Here is a 20,890-nt window from a genome sequence, read left to right as displayed (position 1 = left end):
GGGGAAAATTCGAAAAAAAACTAGCACTAGGATAATCCAGCATAATGTTTCTACATTATTTGATCGAATTTGCACCATCGTGAGCTCTGGCCACAATTTTCCCCGGCACGTTTTTCTTTCTCCCAGCCAGATCGAAAATTGCCATACAAATTAAGTGATTTGCTATTGACATTTCCGCCAGGGAAAACTCAGAGACTTGAAGCCAAAGTCCTATGGCCAGGGCCAAAGTCAGCCCTCGAGCCTTGAACGAAGCACGCGCGTGAATAATGAAGTGCCAAGATCGCTTACATTCGCCGAAGATCCCGAGGAGCTCTCAGCTCTCGGTCATTTTCACACAATTCACATTGACCCCGCCGCACACTAACCTGACCCTGGATCGATCCAAGTCCAAGCACAGATTGCACTTGAGAGAGCCGAGCCAGATCCAGCATCGACAATCGATTTTAATTTGTTTAACTTGTGCATCAATTTCTGAGCTTGTTTGTGGTGAGCAGCATCTTCCATGGACCCATCGGATGCCATTGTGCATAAATTACTGACACTTGTCTCCATTAAAAATTGAAGGTGATTCAACTGTCTGCTCTGACTCTGAAGCTGCGACTCCCTGGCAGTCACGGCATGCCATGGACATATGGACTTGGCCATTGGATATTCGTTTTTTTTTTTGCTATGACGTCCCATGGACATCAATCGTTGGCAATTTTCGTGTAATTGTTTGATGCTGTTTTGTGCCGCACACAATTGACAAGCGAATCTCTGTTCAACTGACTTTTGAGAGGAGTTTTTCTTTTAATGGGAAAAAGAAAAGGGGGTTATATGGGTAATATATATAATAAAAAGAAGAGTTTCTTCTCATATTCAGATGCCAAAAAGAAGGCTATGATTTCTTCTTTAGAAAAGGATTTTCCTTTAATTCTTTGCTTAATGATATAATAATTATACAAAACGAATGCTTGTTAATTCAAGAGCTGCTCTCTGGACTTTTTCTGTCACAGCTTGACCTAACTTAGAGTCCTTGTGGTGATGTCAGGTCATCATCTAATGAGGTTCACAATGGAAACCACAGGCAGAAAACGAATAACGAACTTTGGGAGGACACAGCCTCATCGATAGCTTGGTGGACAAAAGCTTTGACGATCCACCCCTAGATGGCCACATGTCCAACCCTCTCAGCTCCGCCAGATGACACACCCACATCCACATCCACATCCAATGAAGACGCGTGTCGCTGGTCAGCCCACAATGGAGTTGGAGAAATTTAGACGGAACGATGGAGTTTTGCGATAGCGCACAGCGCGTGTCACACAACACAACAAGTCAAACCGGAAAGGAGACGATCCCCGGTGCCAGGAACCAGGAGCCAGGACCCGGACCCAGGACCTGCATATAGTGGACCTGCAGAAGGTCATGCGGCAACGTCATACGGAACGTGCAAAGTGTGGGTCACGTGTCGCATATTAAGCACTGAACGTTGCTCGAAAACGTATGTCAAATGTCCCGGCCATCGTCGAGGGGTTAAGCCAGCCAGCCTGTCTGTGAGGGGTTAAGCCTGGAAAACCCTGCGAGGGTGTTCAGGCAGCCGTGACGCCCACTTGCAACCCTCCAACCAGCGACCAGAACTCACCCTACACCACCACCTTGTTGACTCTCAACTGTGTGGCCAGTGAGCAATTACGTGAAACAGTGTACATCTACAGAGAGAAGAATTAAGGGAATTTATTGAAACATATCAATAAGATATGGGTTCAGATAGATACTAGTTAATTTTAGTAAAAAATACATCCATGCAACTTCTGTTTTTAGGTTAATATATCTTAAAATATTCCCCAAATCAATTTCAAAAAGTATCTCTCCTTTTTTTAACTCTCAGAAATGTTGGTTAGTACTTTCTTCCACTGTAAAATGACGTCAAGTAAATAATATCATCGGCGTTTGTCGCTCATTAATGGATCGAACAGAACGTTACAAAAGGAAAATTCAACCCCCTGAACTCCCTCCCTCTCGACTTGCCATTTAATTTGGCTTAATTTAATTTTTGCTGGTAGCCACCAGAAACTACTGCAGAAGCATCATTGCCAAATTCACATTGATTGTGTGATTTGACAATTGTGGGAATCTTTGTTGCGACAATATTGAAACTGTCTAGGTTCAACCCCGAACAATATTGTATACCATATACCATATTCTATATTGTTTTGCCACCGACTTTATATGGAAACATGTGCAATGAGGCATGGGGACCTTTGATGTGGGAATAACATTAGGAATGATGATGATGGGTTGCAATAATTGATAACTGTTTAGTCACTGTTTGATTTCTGATCTAAAATCGAGGGGCGGAAAAAAAGGTCGACTGGCGTTAAATGTTAATTGTTTTGGGTCGCATATATGTATATTTAGTGTTAGAGTGTCCATTTTCAATGGGAAAAAATCGAAGAGGATCTAGCGTGGGAAATGGTAAATCAATAGTGGAACCTTTAATGACCGTTTAAAAGGTGTGTGATCATAACCGGGAAAGTGTGACTGTTTAATATGGGAAAGTACTATAAAAATATGAAGTTTTGATATTAGAAATTTACCTTTAAAAGTTGTTGTGCTTCAGTAAGAGAATCTGAAATCAATTGGAACTCTGGGAACTCTTTAACTCTAATAAGAAAACTCCCCATTAAAAATATTCACCGATTTCAACCATCAAAACGATCAATTTACTTGACCATTTCTTTGGCCTTTAGGCTCTTGATGGTTACTTATTTCATCCAACCTGAATCCATAAAATTAGCACCAATTATCGTTTGGCTGCGCAAGCTCATTAAAGGCCGAATCTATGCATGCAATTTGCGGCTAATGTCTTAAACCTTAAACCCCCCCGAAAAAGAAAAACATGAGAGGGCCAGGGCCAGGTCCGTCAGCCTAAATGGTCCATCCAAAAAAAAAGCCAAGACCATTACAGGCCATTACAGAAAGGAGTTCGAACGACGAACGACTACGAAGAAATGTAAAAAAGCAAGTCCAAACTAATTTCAAGCACCCTCAGGTGATGAAGACAATTAAATATTCGTGATTTAACGATCACTTTGCAATGCTCCAAACTGTCAGAGTCCAGACTCCAAAAGCCCAGACGTTCCCCAAATCCCCAGAAACCCGCCGTCCCGCCAAATGTAAATGACTTTGAGACGGACGATGGAGCCCTAGCGAAAATTTCTACCGGCCAAGATAAAGATCGCACAGTGGACTTGGCCAAAAGTAAAACTCAAGAACTAAAGCAGCCTCTTTTCTACATCGCTTTTATTTTGCTTTCCATGCTCATCACGAATTTTCCAGCGAGGAAACCCAAACAGGTTATGGCCATCTTATTTTTGGGAAAATTGTTGTTGTTGTTGTTGTTGCCAATTTGCCTATCAACAAGCGATCGATTAAGTACGCCTACCCAATAGCCACAATTCGGGATTTGCGGGATTTTTTGCTTATATTGGTCACAAAGTCAAAATGTTAATAAATGCAGTTGACCAGAGTCTGAGATTCGGTTGTCTAGAGAGGATTCTTTAGGGAAGGAGCTCAGAAGACAGGGAGACCCACCCACAAGTGGTTTTCCCCCGTAGACTGGTCAAGTTCAAGCTAAAACTGCCGCTGCGGCAGCTGATTCCAATCAGGTGTAATAATTCTTATTGGCAACGCTTCGTCTGAAAGACTTTCTTTTGAATATGCCCCGACGACTGAATGCCAGTTAGTTGGTGATGATCACGTGAAGGAATATAAAGTAATATAAAGTAGTATCCTTTAACTATAGTAACTAGTTTTGGTAATACTAAACCTCAAATTCAAGTATTATTTTTAGGTAAAGTGGCGTTTTTATTAAACTATTAGCTCTCTTATTTGACTGACTTTAATTACCAAGAATTAAAATCACGATGGTCACGAGGTCATCTCTCTCCTTCACTTGGTTTACTGTTAGACACAGAAGAGTTCGGAATTGGAGTTCTCTCTTTCACGATTTTTGATTGATCGTGCATACTAAACTATAAATCCATCGTGATACATTGGGGCGATCAGGCGAGTGGGCTGGGAATGATGGAGCTGAAAAGTTGAAGTTGAAGTTGAAAGGGAAGGAAAGGCTAACCTGCAGAGCTAGTTTCTAACAGGAGCCCCCAAAAGGGGAAAACCCATTTTCGTATTAACAGAGCACACACAACCCGGGGGCTCCTGCTAATTTTTGGCATCAATCAGAGACTGAGCTAATGCAGGCAGTTAATCGTTTCTCACTCGACTGCACTTTTGCCTAATTTTGGGCGCGTTTTTATCGCACACAGCTGCCGGTAGATCCATGGAAGAGAAGAAGAAAGAGTTTTATGGGGCATAAATATCTTTTGGGATACAACTAATTAGTGGGTGTTTTTGTCAGAGGCAAGGTGTCGCCATCAGATCGCTTCTCTTCTCATACGATCTCATCTCTTCTCATTTCATCTCAACTCGTCTCATCTCATCTCTCAAGCGGTGCGTAGAAGGTGGAGCAATAATGTTAAATCAATTTCCCCCAGAGATGTCGCACCTAACTTGCTCAAAGATACTTTCCCCCTTTTTTAATACCCTGTAATGGTATAATTTTTAAAGAGTTTATTAGACTTTTGAACCTTTTTAAGACCTAGAGTATTTATTTTTCAAGAGTTTACTGAACTTATAATCTTGTTAATGAGTTATTAATAATTTTATAATAAAATTATTGATCTTCTGATTTTTTAAAGACCTACAGTAAATATTTTATAATAAAATAATGACTAAACATAACAAAGGGATTATCTTGGTTTATTTTATAGATACTTTTATGTAATATTTGAATGAAAATTACCCCCTTTCTCCACTTTACTTATAAAAATAAGAAAATTATCCTAAGGTATCTCTTAGTTGTATCTATGTACTAAAAATATCTACCTCTCTTTTCTTTCCCCAGTGTTTGGGGGTTGGATATTTTCGGCTCTACTGTTGGGGAAAAATTATTGAAATTTTTATATCGCCAGTCGGCTTTGCGTCGTCTATTTCGATGTCTGGCCTGGCATTAAATGCGATTAAATTGATTCCCCCAGCAAATGCCATCAAATCGCCGCGTTTGACTTTGATTTTATATCTTTTGGAAGCTTTGTCACCTTTCTCCCCCCTTTTTGTCGCAGTAAAATCGTCACAGACGATTCTTCTGCCCAACTTCTCAGTCATTGACGGATTGTCCCGTGCAACTTTTACTGCACTTTGAGAGTGAATCTGCGGCCATCGTAAAAGTTGTTTTTATTCTTTTTAGTATCCCTGCACTGACTCCCTCCTTCCCAAAAAAAAAATAACAAGAGGGGACCCCGGTTTTATGGGTGGCAACTAAGCCAATTTCAGCGATTATGGCCCATCATCGGTGTGTTTGCAGCTAACAAAACATAAGACATTGCCCGATACAAAGGGATAACACTTGGCCCGACTTAAGCCCCCGATGAAAACATGACGTTTATGTCCTCGGAGAATTGCTGGAAGTCCCATTCTTGGAAATGATTTCGTAAATACATGTATTTCAAAGCCGATCTGATGTGAGCTTTATGCACATTGATCGCTGTTTTATAGAAGGGATTTTCAGGGGGTTTTTGGAGAACTACAAAGAAGCCTTTGACAAAACAACATAGGAATTATCTTCCGCTTTGTTTAAAAATATATTTATTTTTAAATGTCTTTATGCTGGAATATTTCTTTAAATAAGCTGAAGTCATAAAAAGAAATTATCATAAACTTATAATATTTATTTCAAGTTGTATATAATTTTATGGAATGTTCTAATATCTAGACTTAGCTTTTCTAAGACAGAGTCTAGATATAATTTTAAACAAGACAAAAAAACTTAACAATTAAACTTAATTCTAGGAGCCAAAAATTATATACCATTGCAGTTTGCAAATAAATTCTGGAATCGAATCTGATATCGATCATAGCTAAGCTTAAAATATGGTATTTTTTAATCCATATTTATCGATATTCTTATATGACAATTTTTTCAACAAATCAAAGCTTAAAAATCTCATAACTAAGCCAAAAAAGCATTAATTTTGATTCGGAAAACTTTTCTATGTTTGTTTTTGTTAGCTAAAAAGGACTGCATACTCTATTTAATATTTATAATAATTACAAATTTTGAGAATTTTTTTGTCAACAATTTTGACATAGTAACCACTTAAAAAATGTTGAAAAAATTAAATACATAATTTTTCTGTGGAAGAAGCTAAATCGACTCGGCTGTTGATGCTGATCACGAATATATATGACTTATAGGGTCGGAAATGGTTCCTTCACTGATTTACAAGCTTCTGACTAAAATTATAATCCGATTTTTTGAGTCAATATTTATATATATTTTATATGACAATTTTGTTTATAAAGCAAAATTTAAAAATCTCATAACTAAGCCAAAAAAGCATTAATTTTTATTCGGAAAGCTTTTCTATGTTAGTTTTTAATAGGTAAATAAATCTGCATACTGTTTTTACTACTTATAAAAATTACAAATTTTGACTTTTTTTTTTGTTGACAATTTTGACAAAATAACCACTTAAAAAATGTTGAAAAAATTAAAATCATATTTTTTCTGTCGGAGATGACTAGATCGACTCGGCTGTTGATGCTGATCAAGAATATATATGATTTATAGGGTCGGAAATGACTCCTTCACTTAGTTTTAAGCTTCTGACTGAAGAGTCAATACCATTTTTAATCCGTTTTCCAAAATTATAGATTATTTTATTGAAGAATTTGTTGTTTCCTTTCAATACCAAAATTCCTTTCCCGTCTGATTTCTGGCGTCATGTTCGAAAAATAACAACAAATCTCATGTGTTTCGCTTAGAGAACTCTGAAAAAAAGTAGGCAATGAAAATTCGACCTTTGTTAGGATACTGACTTCATGTTTGTTGTTTTCGCAGAGATTCGTTGCTGGGGTTACGATATTATTATTATTCTTCAATATTTAGTATGAACATCGGAAGTAGCCGAACATAGGTAGAATTTTCATTGATTACTTTGTTTCAGAGTTCCCTAAGCGAAACCCATGAGCTTTGTTTTTTTGAACATGAATCAGACGGAAAAAGAATTTTGATACTAAAAGGAAATTTTGTAGTTTCGTTGTGTATTTAAAAGTGTAATTAATATAGCGTCTAAACCACAATTAGCTTCTTAGTTACAGAATATATCCGTAAATATAGATAGGCTTCGCCCACGGCCTTTTTTTTAATTCTTGCTGCAATATGACTTGGCTAATCACAACCCAGGTGGAAGTGTCTAACGGGCAATTTTGTTTCTCTAAAATATTGAAAATCTCACTGCAGCCAGTGAAGGATGGAAGGATCTTTCTTTCGCCAATGCTGAAGCTCTCTGTGATGATGCCGCTCTGGATGCTGCACTCTGCGTCAATTTCTCAGCTGCATTAGAAAAAAGGTTAAGATCTTTAAGTGTTGTTGACTGGAATTTTACCTTTCTGTTATACATTTAATTTCTGGTCAAATATTGTTATTTCATATGGAATTTTGAATGTATAACCATGGTCAAAAGAATCTGCACGGTTTCAGAAAAATATAAGATACATTCTTTGAATAATAATATGGAAAAGTTACTTTTACTGAATAGATGTTGTTTGTCTCAGCTGAGAATGTGAAATGAGGTATGCTACACCTGGTTAGGCTTCCATTACTTGACATTTCTCACAAAAAAGTTTCATGGCTACCATGATTAGAAATTTGTATAAATTTCCTGGGGACAAACTACAAATGTTTCGAATAGGAGTAGGAAACTTTCTCTAGGTTTCCATCTATTTGGTTATTCCACTATTAAATGTTTAAACTTTTCTGTTATTCCCTATTCCATTTATTGGAGCAGGATTTCCTGCTCATCTGCAGTTTCTCCACAGAGCAGAACTTTTACCTTTAACTATTCACTTCCTATATATCCTTTGCCTTCGAACAGGTGTGAGGCAGGTGACCCGAATCACAGACGCGTGTCCGACTTGCGTTAGTCGGGTATATAGTAACTATATATATATATATAAATATCTGAACCACTCGGGTGACACCTTTTCAACCAATGCATCTGCACAATTATGAGCGGGGCCAAGGTATCAGATTTCTGGGGAAGGCAAAAGGCGCTGAGCCACCAGCAGAAACTGAAACTGAGGACACGAAACTCCTTTCTTTTATTATAATACCTTCCAAGGTATTTTAGGTTAATTTTGGTATACCAAGTATAGTTCTTCATCATTTTAAATACTCTCTCCTGTTTAGAACTCTCCCCCCCTTTTGATAAATTTAAATGTTTTTTCCATACTTTAATCACCCATGTAGACCCGTTTGGCATTGTTTTTTCCCCGTGTTTGTTTTTCCAAAACAATTTCCATCTGCTGCTCCTCCAGTGACAGGCTCATTTGTTGCTGGTGAGCCTTGTCTCCCCAAAACTTTGTGCCGTAACTTCCAGAATCCAAGGCTCATTAGCCCGACCAGGGCAGTGATAGCTGGCAACAAGTGTTGAGGATCCCAGATCCCCACACACTCCCGATGACAATAGCTTTCAAATGTTTTTAATTAAAAAGAGGAAAACCAAAGCCAATGCCAAGGTAGTACAAGATCCCAGGGAGTGTCTATTTATAGGACTCATATTCAGCTGCCGGAAAACTCGGTGCTACGGGCGCTTAACTCGCCGTGAAGTGTAATGTGACCGAGAAGGGAGTCGCCTGCTCCAGGTCTAATCATAAGCATTTGGTTATGATTTAGTGCCGCCCAGACTGCGACACGTGTTCCTGGGGTTGGGCTGGAGGACTCGCGGCGGCATCCTTTCAAGCTGATTTTTCACACGCCGCCATATCGTCCATTCCACGTGAGATATATACCAATGAGGCGTGCACCAATCCCCTTCACATCCCTCAGCAAACACTGAGCCTCTGGGCCATTTTTTTGGGGTTTTTCATAATGCAATAACTCAGATTGCTGCATTTTGAAGGCGGGGGGAATACTCGTATTTTTTGTACAGGCGCCCCCAAGTCGACATTAATTGAGTTGCCTTAATGCCAACCTTATTTTTAGTACAGTGGGGCCTAGATGGGAAATTTGAAAATTATTGGAATTTTACTTTACATAAGTATATTACTTGTTTAAAGATGCTTGAAGTAAGGTATTTAGATATTTATTCATCTGGGAATATAAATATATATGATGTTAATTGTTTTAAGATGTTTGAAGTAATGTATTTTGATATTTATTTATCGGGGAATATAAAAATATACGATGTTAATTCTTTTAAGATGTTTGAAGTAAGGTATTTTTTTATATTTATTTAGGTGGGAATATAATTAGGAAAGTAGGGAGAATGTAAATTCATTAATATACAATTTAAAGATAAAGATTGGAATGTATTGCTTTAGAAAAATAGAAAATGAGATAGTATTTGAAATATCATTAAATACAGCTATAATACCAATGAGAAGTATACAAATTTATAACTTATAGCAGTTTATTTTTTAACAATTTAACATATTAACAGATTTTTTTTAAGAAAGATATTTAATGAATTGGTATTTAACACATTTACTTACTTACTTATAATATAATAATGGTACACATCCCATATTTATTACAATAAATAGTTCATTTTTTAATAATTTAACATATTATTTGACGTGTGTTTTTATATATTTATGAACTATTTAAAGGCACGAACTTGGATCTAATAATTTTAATTTACTATTACAAAGTTAATTGGAAATTAAGAAAAAAAAAAAACAGTTATTAAATGGTTTATAATAAGAGTTTAAGGAAGAGGTAGTATAAAAGTCTTTAAAGAATAATACTGATACTAATAAACTAAACTACTTCTTCAATCGATTTTAATTATTTAAAATTTAGCAAATAAGTAACTGAAGTAGTATAAAAGTCTATGTAGAATACTATAGAATTCTAACTTCTTCCTTCATCAAACTCTAATTATATAATAACTAATTAAATTAATAACTAAATTTCCATTAACCACTGTATTTTATCGTTATCAACCCTGAGTAATTGGAATTGCCAACGAGTTGACTGGTTAATTCTGTTTGTTTTCCACGGCGCCTGTTTAAGTTAACCCCCTTTTTTTGTTGGGAGTCTGGTGGCACACTTATGCCCTAAACAGCGACATAATTACCAAGGCACTTCACACAGTTAATTGTCCAGACTGTTGTTGGGAGAGTTCCCTTCCATATAGACACCCCCATACCATCATATAGTATATATAGAAAAGGGTTCAGTTCCCACTTTATTGTTTCCATTTGGTTGCCAGCGGGCTGAATCGCCTCCATATGAACGGATGTTTCGTGTTTTTGTTGATTTTAGCAACTTTATTGACGTTTAACACGTTGAGGGGTGCCTCAGTTGGTTCATAAATGAGTTAACAACAGATGTTTACATCATTTGTGCTGTGTTCATAAATGTTATACAGCCTCGAGGATGATTTTAAATGAAGCTAGAATGAGTATTTAAATTAATAAAAAGGAATTTAGAGCTTATTTTTCCTTGTGTATCCGAATTTAATCAAAACCAAACTTGTTTTGTCTTACTATCTGCATTTGATCGGCAGAACAAGAATCGATCGTTCTCACGTTGCCTTTTGGCCAAGGCAAAGCAATTAAAATAAACCAAATAATCGATTGCATTTAGCAGACCTAGCCCCAGCCGAAACGTGCATTTAATTGACGCTGGTAGCAGATTATATAAAATTATATTTTAAATCAAACAACCATTGCAGCCGAAATAAAACAAAAAAAAAAAAAAAACAAATAAGAAAAACCAACCCGCCGCCAAACAATTTAAAGCCACCCACTCGAAGCGAAGGACGTGGCAGTTGCAACTGCGGCGCCAGGGGCCAGATTATAACGATCTCTCTCAGGTCTATCCAGTCGCTCTACTCAAGAAATCTCGAAAAAGCTTTTGGCAGACTGTCTGGAAAATGAAAACAATGCCACCGCCAGTTTGTTGATCGAAACTGTGCGACAGTCCGAACATAACCCGAGGGCGACTCAGAGTTAAATGAAATTGAAATGGCCACACAATTATATTTTGTTGATCGTTTTTCCATCGATTTTCTAGAATGGTATTGAGCATTAACTGCGATCGATTTGCGCCGATAGGAAGTGGTTTGCAGTTCCGAACTTCCTCTAGCCCGTAAAACCCGAAAACTGCGGCAATATGATTTGTCGCCCATTCATTGGATTATGATGCCGTTGATGATGCAACACAAGCTGGCCCAAAACAATGGCCACTGAGCACGTGCAGACCTTGCCATAATTTACAAATCCTACCCACCCGCTGGGAGGTGGGAAGGCAAGAGGATTTTTAAAGTAGACCACAGAATGCCCTTTAAAATAATGCAACATTTAAATGCAATTCCGTTTTTATTATAATATATTTATTTGAGCTTGTAATTGGATCTATGACTTCCTTCTTTTATTACTATATATGATTATATTTGTTTGTAGTACTCGTAACTCCTTCTTTTTAAAGGGTATTAATTAGTATCTAAAGAACTGCCCCTAAAAATAATGCAAAATTTAAATGCAATTCGTTTTGTATTATAATATATTTATTTAAGTTTGTAATTAGTTCTAAGTCTTCCTTGTTTTATTATTATATATTATCAAATTTGTTTGTAGTTCTTCATCTTTATCTGCTATCGATAACTCCTTCTTTCTAAAGGGTATTAAGTAGCATCGAAGGCAGCTTTTGGTAATTTTGCAAACGCTTTTCCTATCTGCAACTCGTTTTGCAGCATCTTGCATTATTATTGCGCTTATTATTATTATTATTTTGATGGGGTCTCCTTTGCGCCTTTGTGCCCAACTTGGCTCTGGTCAAAAGCGGCATTTGCATCTGCATCTTGGCTTATGCTCGAATGGCTCTTGGGGTTGGGTGTCAGAGTTCAATCAAATGAATGGCACCCACAACGTTTAATGTCTTTGATGGTTTTATTAGTCAATTGCCGCCGACAGATCCGAGTCTCCCCCTCTTTTTTTGGCCGACTGGGCCAACTCCACTGACTCATTAGCCATTGTTTGTGATGAAGTTGTTGGCGCTTTTGGCCAACCGGCTGCGATTTCGCCCAACTGATTACTGAGATCTGCATTGCAACTTTGTTTTTATTGCATTTACTTACCTATGCAATTTGCGGCCAGCCAAACAAAAAGTTCAAGGTTTCGAAATTAAAAAGTAGCCCAGCGAGAGACAATTGCATTTATCGATGGATGATGGAACCCGGCCTTCAAGGCTGACACGCATCCTGGGGCAATTCGCATTTTTATTTGATTTTCTGTCGGTTGGGCGGATGTGATATAGAATGTGGGTTGAGGTCAATGCGGGGACATAATCATTTCGTTTATGGTTAAAACTTTGCATTGAAAATTATAGTTGTAATTTATAATATAGGTATTTTTTCAACATCAAATTATTTGTCTACTGAGGGACTGAACAGTGATTCTAACTGTCGCCTTGAATAAAAAATTCATTATAAACAAGCAATATTTTTGTTCCAACATATATTCCGTTTTACAAATGTCTTGCTTGTTTTATGAAGTATTTTTTGTTTACAAACCTTCAGTACCATCCCCATCGGATTCAGGCCTGAATCATACCTGAATTTTCAACAAACCTAAATTCCGAGAATCATCCGGGAATCGGCCAGGAATCCTGGCGATCAATACGAACTCCGCCCGGAATCAGAAGTGAATTTAAAACCAAATTGCGAGCAGAATCAACCAGGAATTCCAGACGGAATCAGACAGGAATCATGGGGTAATTCAGTGCAGAATCAGCCAGGAATTCCAGACGGAATTAACCAGGAATCGTGAGGTTATTCAAAGCAGAATCAGCCAGGAATCCAAGAGGAAAACGTGTAGAAAATCCCCTTTTCCCCAAGTAAAAATCCGGCACAATTTTAAATTTACATTTTCACTTCAAATTCAATAAATTACAATACATTTTAATACCATAACATCTGTCAAGCCTGTGTTAGGGTCTTCCTTTCCGGCTCTTGGCCTTTCAATCTTCAAATAAAATACATCTACATACATATGAATTTCAGAATCAAATTCGCAATATTTTTCATTAATATACATACCATCTTTTGAGAAAAGAAATTGCATAATGTCTTTCCCGTTCACGTAAATCTGCAAATAAATTTATTCATTAAATAAAAATAAATCACTTACCTTTTAACACCGAATTTTCCTTTCCTTTAGTCCTCTTTGCGAAACCCATGAGATTTGTTTTTCCAACATCACGCCCAGCAATCTGACGGTTAAGACATTTTGGTACTGGGGGGCACCTATGTACATATATGAATGTTAGAAAGATTTTGACAATATTTTGCATAAATATACATACCAATTAAGTAGAGAAATCATTTCCTTAACAAGAGGACTTTCCCGTTCCTTGAAGGAATTTTCACTGCCTACTTTTGTTTAGTGTCTTAAACGAAAAATTTGTTCAAAAACGGTGAATTTACTGTGTACGTGCTCCGGAGCAACTGATTAGCAAACCGAACCGCATGGTCCAAATGGTAATTGCCATATAACGTAAAGTACTTTGTTACATTGCTGTTTGACCAGTTCAGCAGTTTCGTGGTCAATATAAACACTAACTTCCAAATTCCGAAAACCATGCTCTACAGCTTTCTTTTTGAAGTCCTTGCTGCAGCGGTCCAATACGACTTGATTAACCACCACCCATGTGGAAGTGTCCAGGTGGGGATTTTGTTTCTCTAAGAGATTGAAAATCCGGCACAGGGACCTCTCGAGTGCCAGAGGAATCGTTATACACCAACGCATTAGGTCAAAGTAATTAATGAAAGTTCTGATTTCAAACGGGGGGCAAATAGGTTGCGTAATCCTTTGGATCCAATCCCGACTAGTCGCGCCTCCGCCCACGATCATGAGAGCTCCTTGCAAGGGCACCACTGGAGCGCATACGCTGAACGAAATGGCTTTCGCTTCGTCCGCCTCCTTAAGGTGTTCCGCTATATATTGCAGGATGCGATTCACATCCAGACAGGCACATGAACCGCGCTCGATAACAACAGCATATTGCCGGTTTTCGGGCATCACCTGAATATACATCGGACGCTTAGGATCGTAGGGACAGCAGGCTTCGCGACATCCAGTGGCGAGATTATCGTCCTGCTTGGAAGGCTCGTCAGTCTCGAGTTTCGTTCCGAAAATGCTAGTGCTCTCAATGGTGCTGCTTTCGCCAGTGACGTTGCTCTCGGTCGCCGTACAGCTATCCTGGAGGCTGCACTCCGCATCCAGGCAGAGCGCCTTACTCGCCTCCAAGATTTGAGCAGAGCATCGCTTGCAACCGGCAGCCCTACAAGCAATGCCTTTGGAATCACAAAGGTTATACAGATTTTTCATCCGGAATGGTCGACGATCAGACTTCATGGCTCTCAACCATCCAACCAATCTGCCCTCACTGACAGCCATCAAGTCAGTGTTGTGAAGAGCATCGCTTGTTGGGACAACACCGAACACTAAACACTTTTCGGTAACATTCGCAAGAGATTCACGATCGTCGAGAACTGAATCCAAAAACATTATTTTTGTACTCTGAGCCGAAATGTTAACATTCTCTTCTAATTTTAACTTTAAGTCCAAAATTGTTTGTTCACCTTGAATTTTGATTTGATAGCCGGTGCCAAAACTATCTTCGCGATTTGAGAAAAACTTTAAATGCATCGTAAATAATAATAATATTTAACAGTTACGTTACGTTACTTCACTTTACTTTCCTGAATAGATGTTGTTTGTGTCAGCTGAGAACGTTAACTGAGGTATGCTACACCTGGTTTGGCTTCCATTACTTGACATTTCTCATCAAAAAATTTCATGGCTACCATGATTAGAAATTTGTATAAATTTCCTGGGGACAAACTGCATATGTTTTGAATAGGAGTAGGAAACTTTCTCAAGGTTTCCATCCCTTTGGTTATTCCACTATTAAATTGTTAAACTTCTCTGTCATTCTCTATTTTATTTATTGGAGCAGGAGTTCCTGCTCATCTGCAGTTTCTCCAAAGAGCAGAACTTCTTCCATTAACTATTCACTTCCTAAGTATCCTTTGCCTTCGAACAGGTGTGAGGTAGGTGACCCGAATCACAGACGCGTGTCCGACTTGCGTTAGTCGGGTATATAGTAACTATATATATATATAAATATCTGAACCACTCGGGTGACACCTTTTCGACCAATGCATCTGCACAATTACGAGCGGGGCCAAGGTATCAGATTTCTGGGGAAGGCAAAAGGCGCTGAGCCACCAGCAGAAACTGAAACTGAGGACACGAAACTCCTTTCTTTTATGCGCCACTGACAAACGGCACATTGCACATGTCCATGTCCATGTCCGTGTCCGTGTCTGTGTCCATGTCCTTAGCCCATGGAGGCAACTTGCCAGACAGAGGACACGATGCTGCACAGCTACAATCACAATCACCATCCCAATCAGTCACCCCCATCAGAAAGGCATCAGCCTCTGAAACAAAAGGCGTGTGTGCAATGCGTGCGGGCTAGAGATGGTAGCGTGAGTAATGAAGAACTAAGAAATATAGAGAAATATATATATATTTTTATAGAAATATAAAATAAATACATTTATTTTCTATATTTCTATATATTTCTTATATATTTATATATTTCCATAAGAATATATCAATATTTCTCTATAATTTTACATTTACTGCACTTTGAAAACGTTTTGTAATTGAGTGTTCAAGTGTTTGTAATTCTTTTTGGTAAATATTCCTGGTTTTGATATAGTTTTTTATATCTGCAAGGCGGGAAAATGTTTGAATTTCCTTTCATTAATTTAGATCATTTAAATTAAAGAGCATTCTTTTAAAATACAAATTCTCTAAGGAGCTGTCGTGTCTGAACTCAGCTCCCATCCCTAGCTCGATCCTTGCCTTAGGTGCGGGTGTTTCGCCTTGGACCCGGTATTGATTTCATGTTGACGCTGCAATATTTCTCTTAATGAAAACAAACAATGGGATGCTGATGCTGAGCCTGAGGATGAGGTTGGGTTTGAGGATGAGGATGAGGATGAGGCCACTGGCGAGAATGCAGGCAGCTGGCTTGCAGGCAGGAGGTTCCGATACTTGGAGGGCTGACTGGCTTACAAAGTGCGTGTTATTAATATTATTGGCCCACAGGCTGCTCCCGGCTATTGGCCACACAGCGTGCACAGGGGCAAGGAAGTTGGCCAGTTGGCCACTTGGCTGGCTGGCCGCCAAGCAAAACCTGGCCAAGATGTGGGCTGCCAGATAATCGCCACAGCGAGCAGCGAGCAGGTCGTGCCAAATTCCACACGACGGAAGACACGGACATCGGAGATGGAGATGGGGATGGAGCCAATGCCAGGAGTCGGAGATGGGGCCAATTTAAAACCAATTTAAAGTTTAATGAATTCATAAAGAAATCAGTGACTGCACTTTCAAAACATAATCTGCCGACATTCCGCCTTCTCTCCTCATGGCGTGCCAAATCTCATAATCAGTCAATAACTTTTGCCGCCTTCAAGCACGTGGCCCAGTCACTGAACAAAATTAATTAGTAGTTATTCAAAAATATAGAATTTGGAAAGCGAAATTTAGATTAAATTATATTAAAAATATTTTAATCAAAGAAGTAAATTGATGTATGCTGTGATTAAAGGTTCTACAGTTATGTAAATGAATAGAAAACATTATAAAATACTTTAACATTTCCTTTGTAATTTGTAGCATAGCTTTGCAATTTCAGTCTCATCAGCTTGTAGAAATACTATTCTTTCATATTCCATCCTCCAATTAAAAGGTTTAATTTTCAGTGTCAAGTCCTCGAGACATTGCACCGAACTTGGATTTCCACTTGGCCGTATTTTATGGGCAATCGAAGTGAAATCAATGGCATTGCCTGCATGCCATTAACACGAAAGTCGCCTCGATTGCGAAATCGCTTGAGGCCATCGCAGGGAGAACGGAGATGTAGACGGAGAATGGGGCTCCAGAGAATCCCAGAAAGACGAGACACAGTCCCTGCTTTGATTCGTTAAACAAATTTTATTATTGAGCAGATTTCCAAAGCATGACAGTTATTAATTGCAAATATCGCTTAATTCATCGCTTCAAAACGACAACACATCGCATAGTTTGGGCCAATCCTCCAAACAACCTGTAATCACGACACGATTCATGGCCAGGATCATGGCCAGGGGAGAGCTCCGATCCGGATCCACCAGGTGCTTGTGGCTCTGATTTCCCCTTCCTCGGCGAGGATGAGGATATGGATGTGGCCTGTAATTTACATGGTTGCATTCCATTGACACTGATCATCAGTTAATTTGTTTCTCTTATAGCCCGTATGGCTAAAAAAGTGAATGCGAGTCGTTTGTTTTCGGGCAGTGGGACACTTCTTATCCAATCCCGATCGCCGGGGACGCAAAAAGAAGTGAAGGTAAACTCCGACTGATTGAAAGATGGCAATGAGTTATGGCCACAAAAATTGATACCAAAAGCCCCGCAGAAATCTGAAAAAACAAACAAACTGAAAACTGCCTATTAATACTAATTGGACTGTCACAATCAATTTGGCAGCCTAAATGCTAGCGCTATACCAGGCTCCACATATAGAGATATATATATATATATATTCCATGATCAAATCATTAGTGAAAGGTTTTAGGGCACTTGATCGATCGGGCCCCCCCGAAATAAATGCACTTATCCAACAACAAACAAAGCAAATATTACCACAGACCAAAATTAAACCCGGCCAAGAAAAGATTGATTGTGTTGACTGATGGTGTTGCGGATCGTTCGCTGCAATTGGCAAATTTGACTGCTGATTTTGGCGATATTTTCTCCTCTTGATTTTTCCTCCGCTTATTTTAAGCAACAGTGGCACAACCTCCGCCGACTTGCAGATATCGTGATGGCCCCGTTTTATTGATGGATTAAGGGCGATTACGCGATCGTTGTCAGATGGCGGTTAGCATAGACAAAGTGGCTGGAAGGGCTCTCCAAGTCGTTGTTTGTTGAAGACCATAACGAGGGAATTCAAAAATAAAAAACAAAAAAACCAAACCAAACCAAAGGCAGCGGCTATCCGAAGAGGACTCTCCGGGGAATGTTGCGCAATCCGATAATCATGACATCGATGGCGGGCATTTTTTCTTGGGGTTTCGGGGATTGAGCTGTCATGTCAGACGGCAGTTAATCAATGCGGCCCAGCGGAAAATACATAATCAAATTAACTGCCAGAAGAGAAGTTCGAAGTCAGGACAATGTTGCCAATGTAGGCCACAAAACGGAACGAGAAAATGCGATTGTGTTGTCTAGCAATCTCTTCTTGGCTAGAAAAAAAGAGGGTATCAAGGGTATGATGGGGTTGGGTTTGAGTTGAAGATATGTCGGGGAGTTAGTTTGGTGTATTTGTTTTTAAATTATTAGAAAGATGCTTTGGATTATTACATAGTTTTATTTATTCTTAAATTATTATATTATAGTGAAGACATCTCGTGCTGTAAGATGTATTAATTCTTCAATTATTCGAAAGATTTGTTGGGGTGTTATTTGGGTGTATTTATTTTCAATCTATATGAAAAAAGCTTCGGAGTATTACTTAAGTTTAATTATTCTTAAATTATTATATTATCGTAAAGATATCTCGTGCTGTAAGATGTAAAATACTTCAATTATTAGAAAGATTTGTTGGGGTATTATTTGGGTGTATTTATACCTTAAAATATTACCAAGTATTTGTAGCTTAAGATTGATTATTTGCCTTTGGTTAAAGTCAAGCCTTTGCTAAGCTATAATTCTCAATTGGTTTTTATCTTCATTAGAGAAAAAGTCACTCCTGAATCACCATGTTTTCAGGTAACGAAAAACTAGAATGCTAATTTATTTCCTTTTTTAAGAGAAATAATTAAAGTGTAAAGGTTCTCTTCTAACTACCATTTTTTTTACAACCTATTCACTGATTTCCTTTTGCTAAAACTCATAAAATTAGTTACAAATCTTCAGAGAATTCTCAGATATATTTTGTATTATGTTCTTAAGTACTAAGAACCACCTCTTCGAATCCTTTTCTCTATGACAATTGACTCGTTTTAGCGCTCAGCTTGGGGCGGCAAGTGATTTGATTGCTGGCCATTGCCATGGGGTCGGGTTGCTGCAGACTGGACCTGGGACCTGGGATTGAACGAACCTCTGGGATTCAAGCGGGCAGGGGATCCGTGGAGGGATCCGTTCCGGGGCTGACTCAGTTCAAACAAGTTGCTGGCGGGAGTTATGAAATAATGCATTATAATTTGCCAGTCAATTGGTTGGACGAGGAGATGCACCTTGTGGTATGGGCATGTTTGTTTCCATAACTCCACCCCCTCGGTTTTTGGGGCTGCCTCTTTGTTTTGCATAATTGTGGGAAACAACCGGCGGGGGATTTTTTTTTTCGGCTGGACTTGCTAAGTAGGCTAAGGTTCGTTATGGCATGCCTGGCCACTGACTCAGCCGATGGCTTCCTCCTCTGCTCCCTGAGATTGCCTTCTGGTATTTGATAAATTGTGAGCCTGCTATCGAGTGGGGGCTATCGGGAATGGCGAAGTGCAGGCACCATATCGAAGGTGATCACTGTTGAATCGAAGTGATTAATACAGAGTCTCCAGAACGAAGATGACCGATGCCCTGGAGGGAAACCTGTTCCCAATGCACTTGGCACCCAAGATGCACGGCAATAAAAGGGTTTCGGGATATTATTAAGGAATAGGTTTATAAGATTTTGAAAGCGATAAATGTGAGAGAGTTTAATTATACATAGATTTAGTAAGCACTTTTTGTTTGTCCAAGTAGTAGTTAGTAATATTTCATTTAATCATTTAGATGTTTGCTTTTCTTTCTGTGTATTTTGCAGTCCTGTTTCTGGGTTTGCCTTCTCCACTCATCATCAGCACACACCCAGTTCTGTCGCCTGGATACAATCCCCTCCTCGTGTTCCTTCCCAGACTCGATCCTCATTAGCCTTGCGCGCCTTGCTCTGTCGCTTGCTAATCAATTGTCGCCGTATTAAGGTCGCATTTTTATTTTTTTTTTAGTTGCTATCAGCGCTGCCATGGCATTTTGGCGCTTCATTTAAATCATAAAACAAAGTGCGAGAAGAATAAGGATATATTGAGATGACAGCGACCACAGAATGCCCTGTACTTAAGGGTGAACCTAATATATATATATACAGTTTCTATTAGTAGATAAATCCTTGAGAATTTAAAGGTGTTATCAGTGATTAAATAATATTCAATTTGTTAACTTTCTTCTAGGAACCTATTTCCCATTTTTATATAAAACCTATAAGTAGTTCATATCTTACTTAGTTGTAGTTTCATATTGCTTCTCAGTGACTTTCTTATCATTTAATATTTCTACATACAAAATTTCCTGTGTTTCTGAGCTAAGGATCTTTGTATTTCCACTTCGTTTTCATATGACAAAATCTTTGAATATTTCTTTATAGTTTTTAGACCTTTATAATTATATTTCTCCTATATTATAAACAATATATAAATTCCTCACTTCAAAGACTATGCCACCAGTTGAATACTCTTTACATCGTTTCCAAGCAGATCCATTCAAGCGAATGGCAGCTTGCATTTTTGGTTTAATTTTGCTTTTGCTTTTGCTTTAGCTTTGCTTTTGCTAAATGTGACACTGAGGCTACTGTTCGTAATGGTGTTGGCATTAAAATGGATTACACACCGAAAGCGGCTGCCTGAAATTAACCAGCGTGTGTATCTGAGCCGAGTTGAGCTGAGCTTTCGCCCGGCAAAACTGGCCCACA

At 38.6% G+C, this 20,890-nt stretch overlaps 2 protein-coding genes across 2 annotated transcripts in view; one reads left to right on the top strand and one right to left on the bottom strand.

Annotated features, from left to right (window-relative positions):
- Positions 1 to 20,890, top strand: part of kek3 (leucine-rich repeat, immunoglobulin-like domain-containing kekkon 3 protein) — a 238,020-nt gene that overhangs the window by 59,317 nt on the left and 157,813 nt on the right. The gene's annotated exons all lie outside the window — the stretch shown is intronic.
- LOC110182367 (uncharacterized) lies at positions 12,961 to 15,350 on the bottom strand. Its single transcript, XM_086831167.1, has 3 exons — positions 13,412 to 15,350; positions 13,146 to 13,352; positions 12,961 to 13,088 (listed from the first exon to the last, which is right to left on the bottom strand). Exon 1 carries the CDS (start codon positions 14,755 to 14,757, stop codon positions 13,558 to 13,560), a length of 1,200 nt encoding a protein of 399 aa, XP_086687293.1. The 5' UTR covers positions 14,758 to 15,350; the 3' UTR covers positions 12,961 to 13,088; positions 13,146 to 13,352; positions 13,412 to 13,557.

This window comes from Drosophila serrata, unplaced genomic scaffold, assembly GCF_035046125.1.
Source record: "Drosophila serrata isolate PLE 108 unplaced genomic scaffold, ASM3504612v1 contig_240, whole genome shotgun sequence".
Classification (NCBI taxonomy): domain Eukaryota; kingdom Metazoa; phylum Arthropoda; class Insecta; order Diptera; family Drosophilidae; genus Drosophila; species Drosophila serrata.
This window is presented reverse-complemented; position numbering and strand designations above follow the sequence as displayed.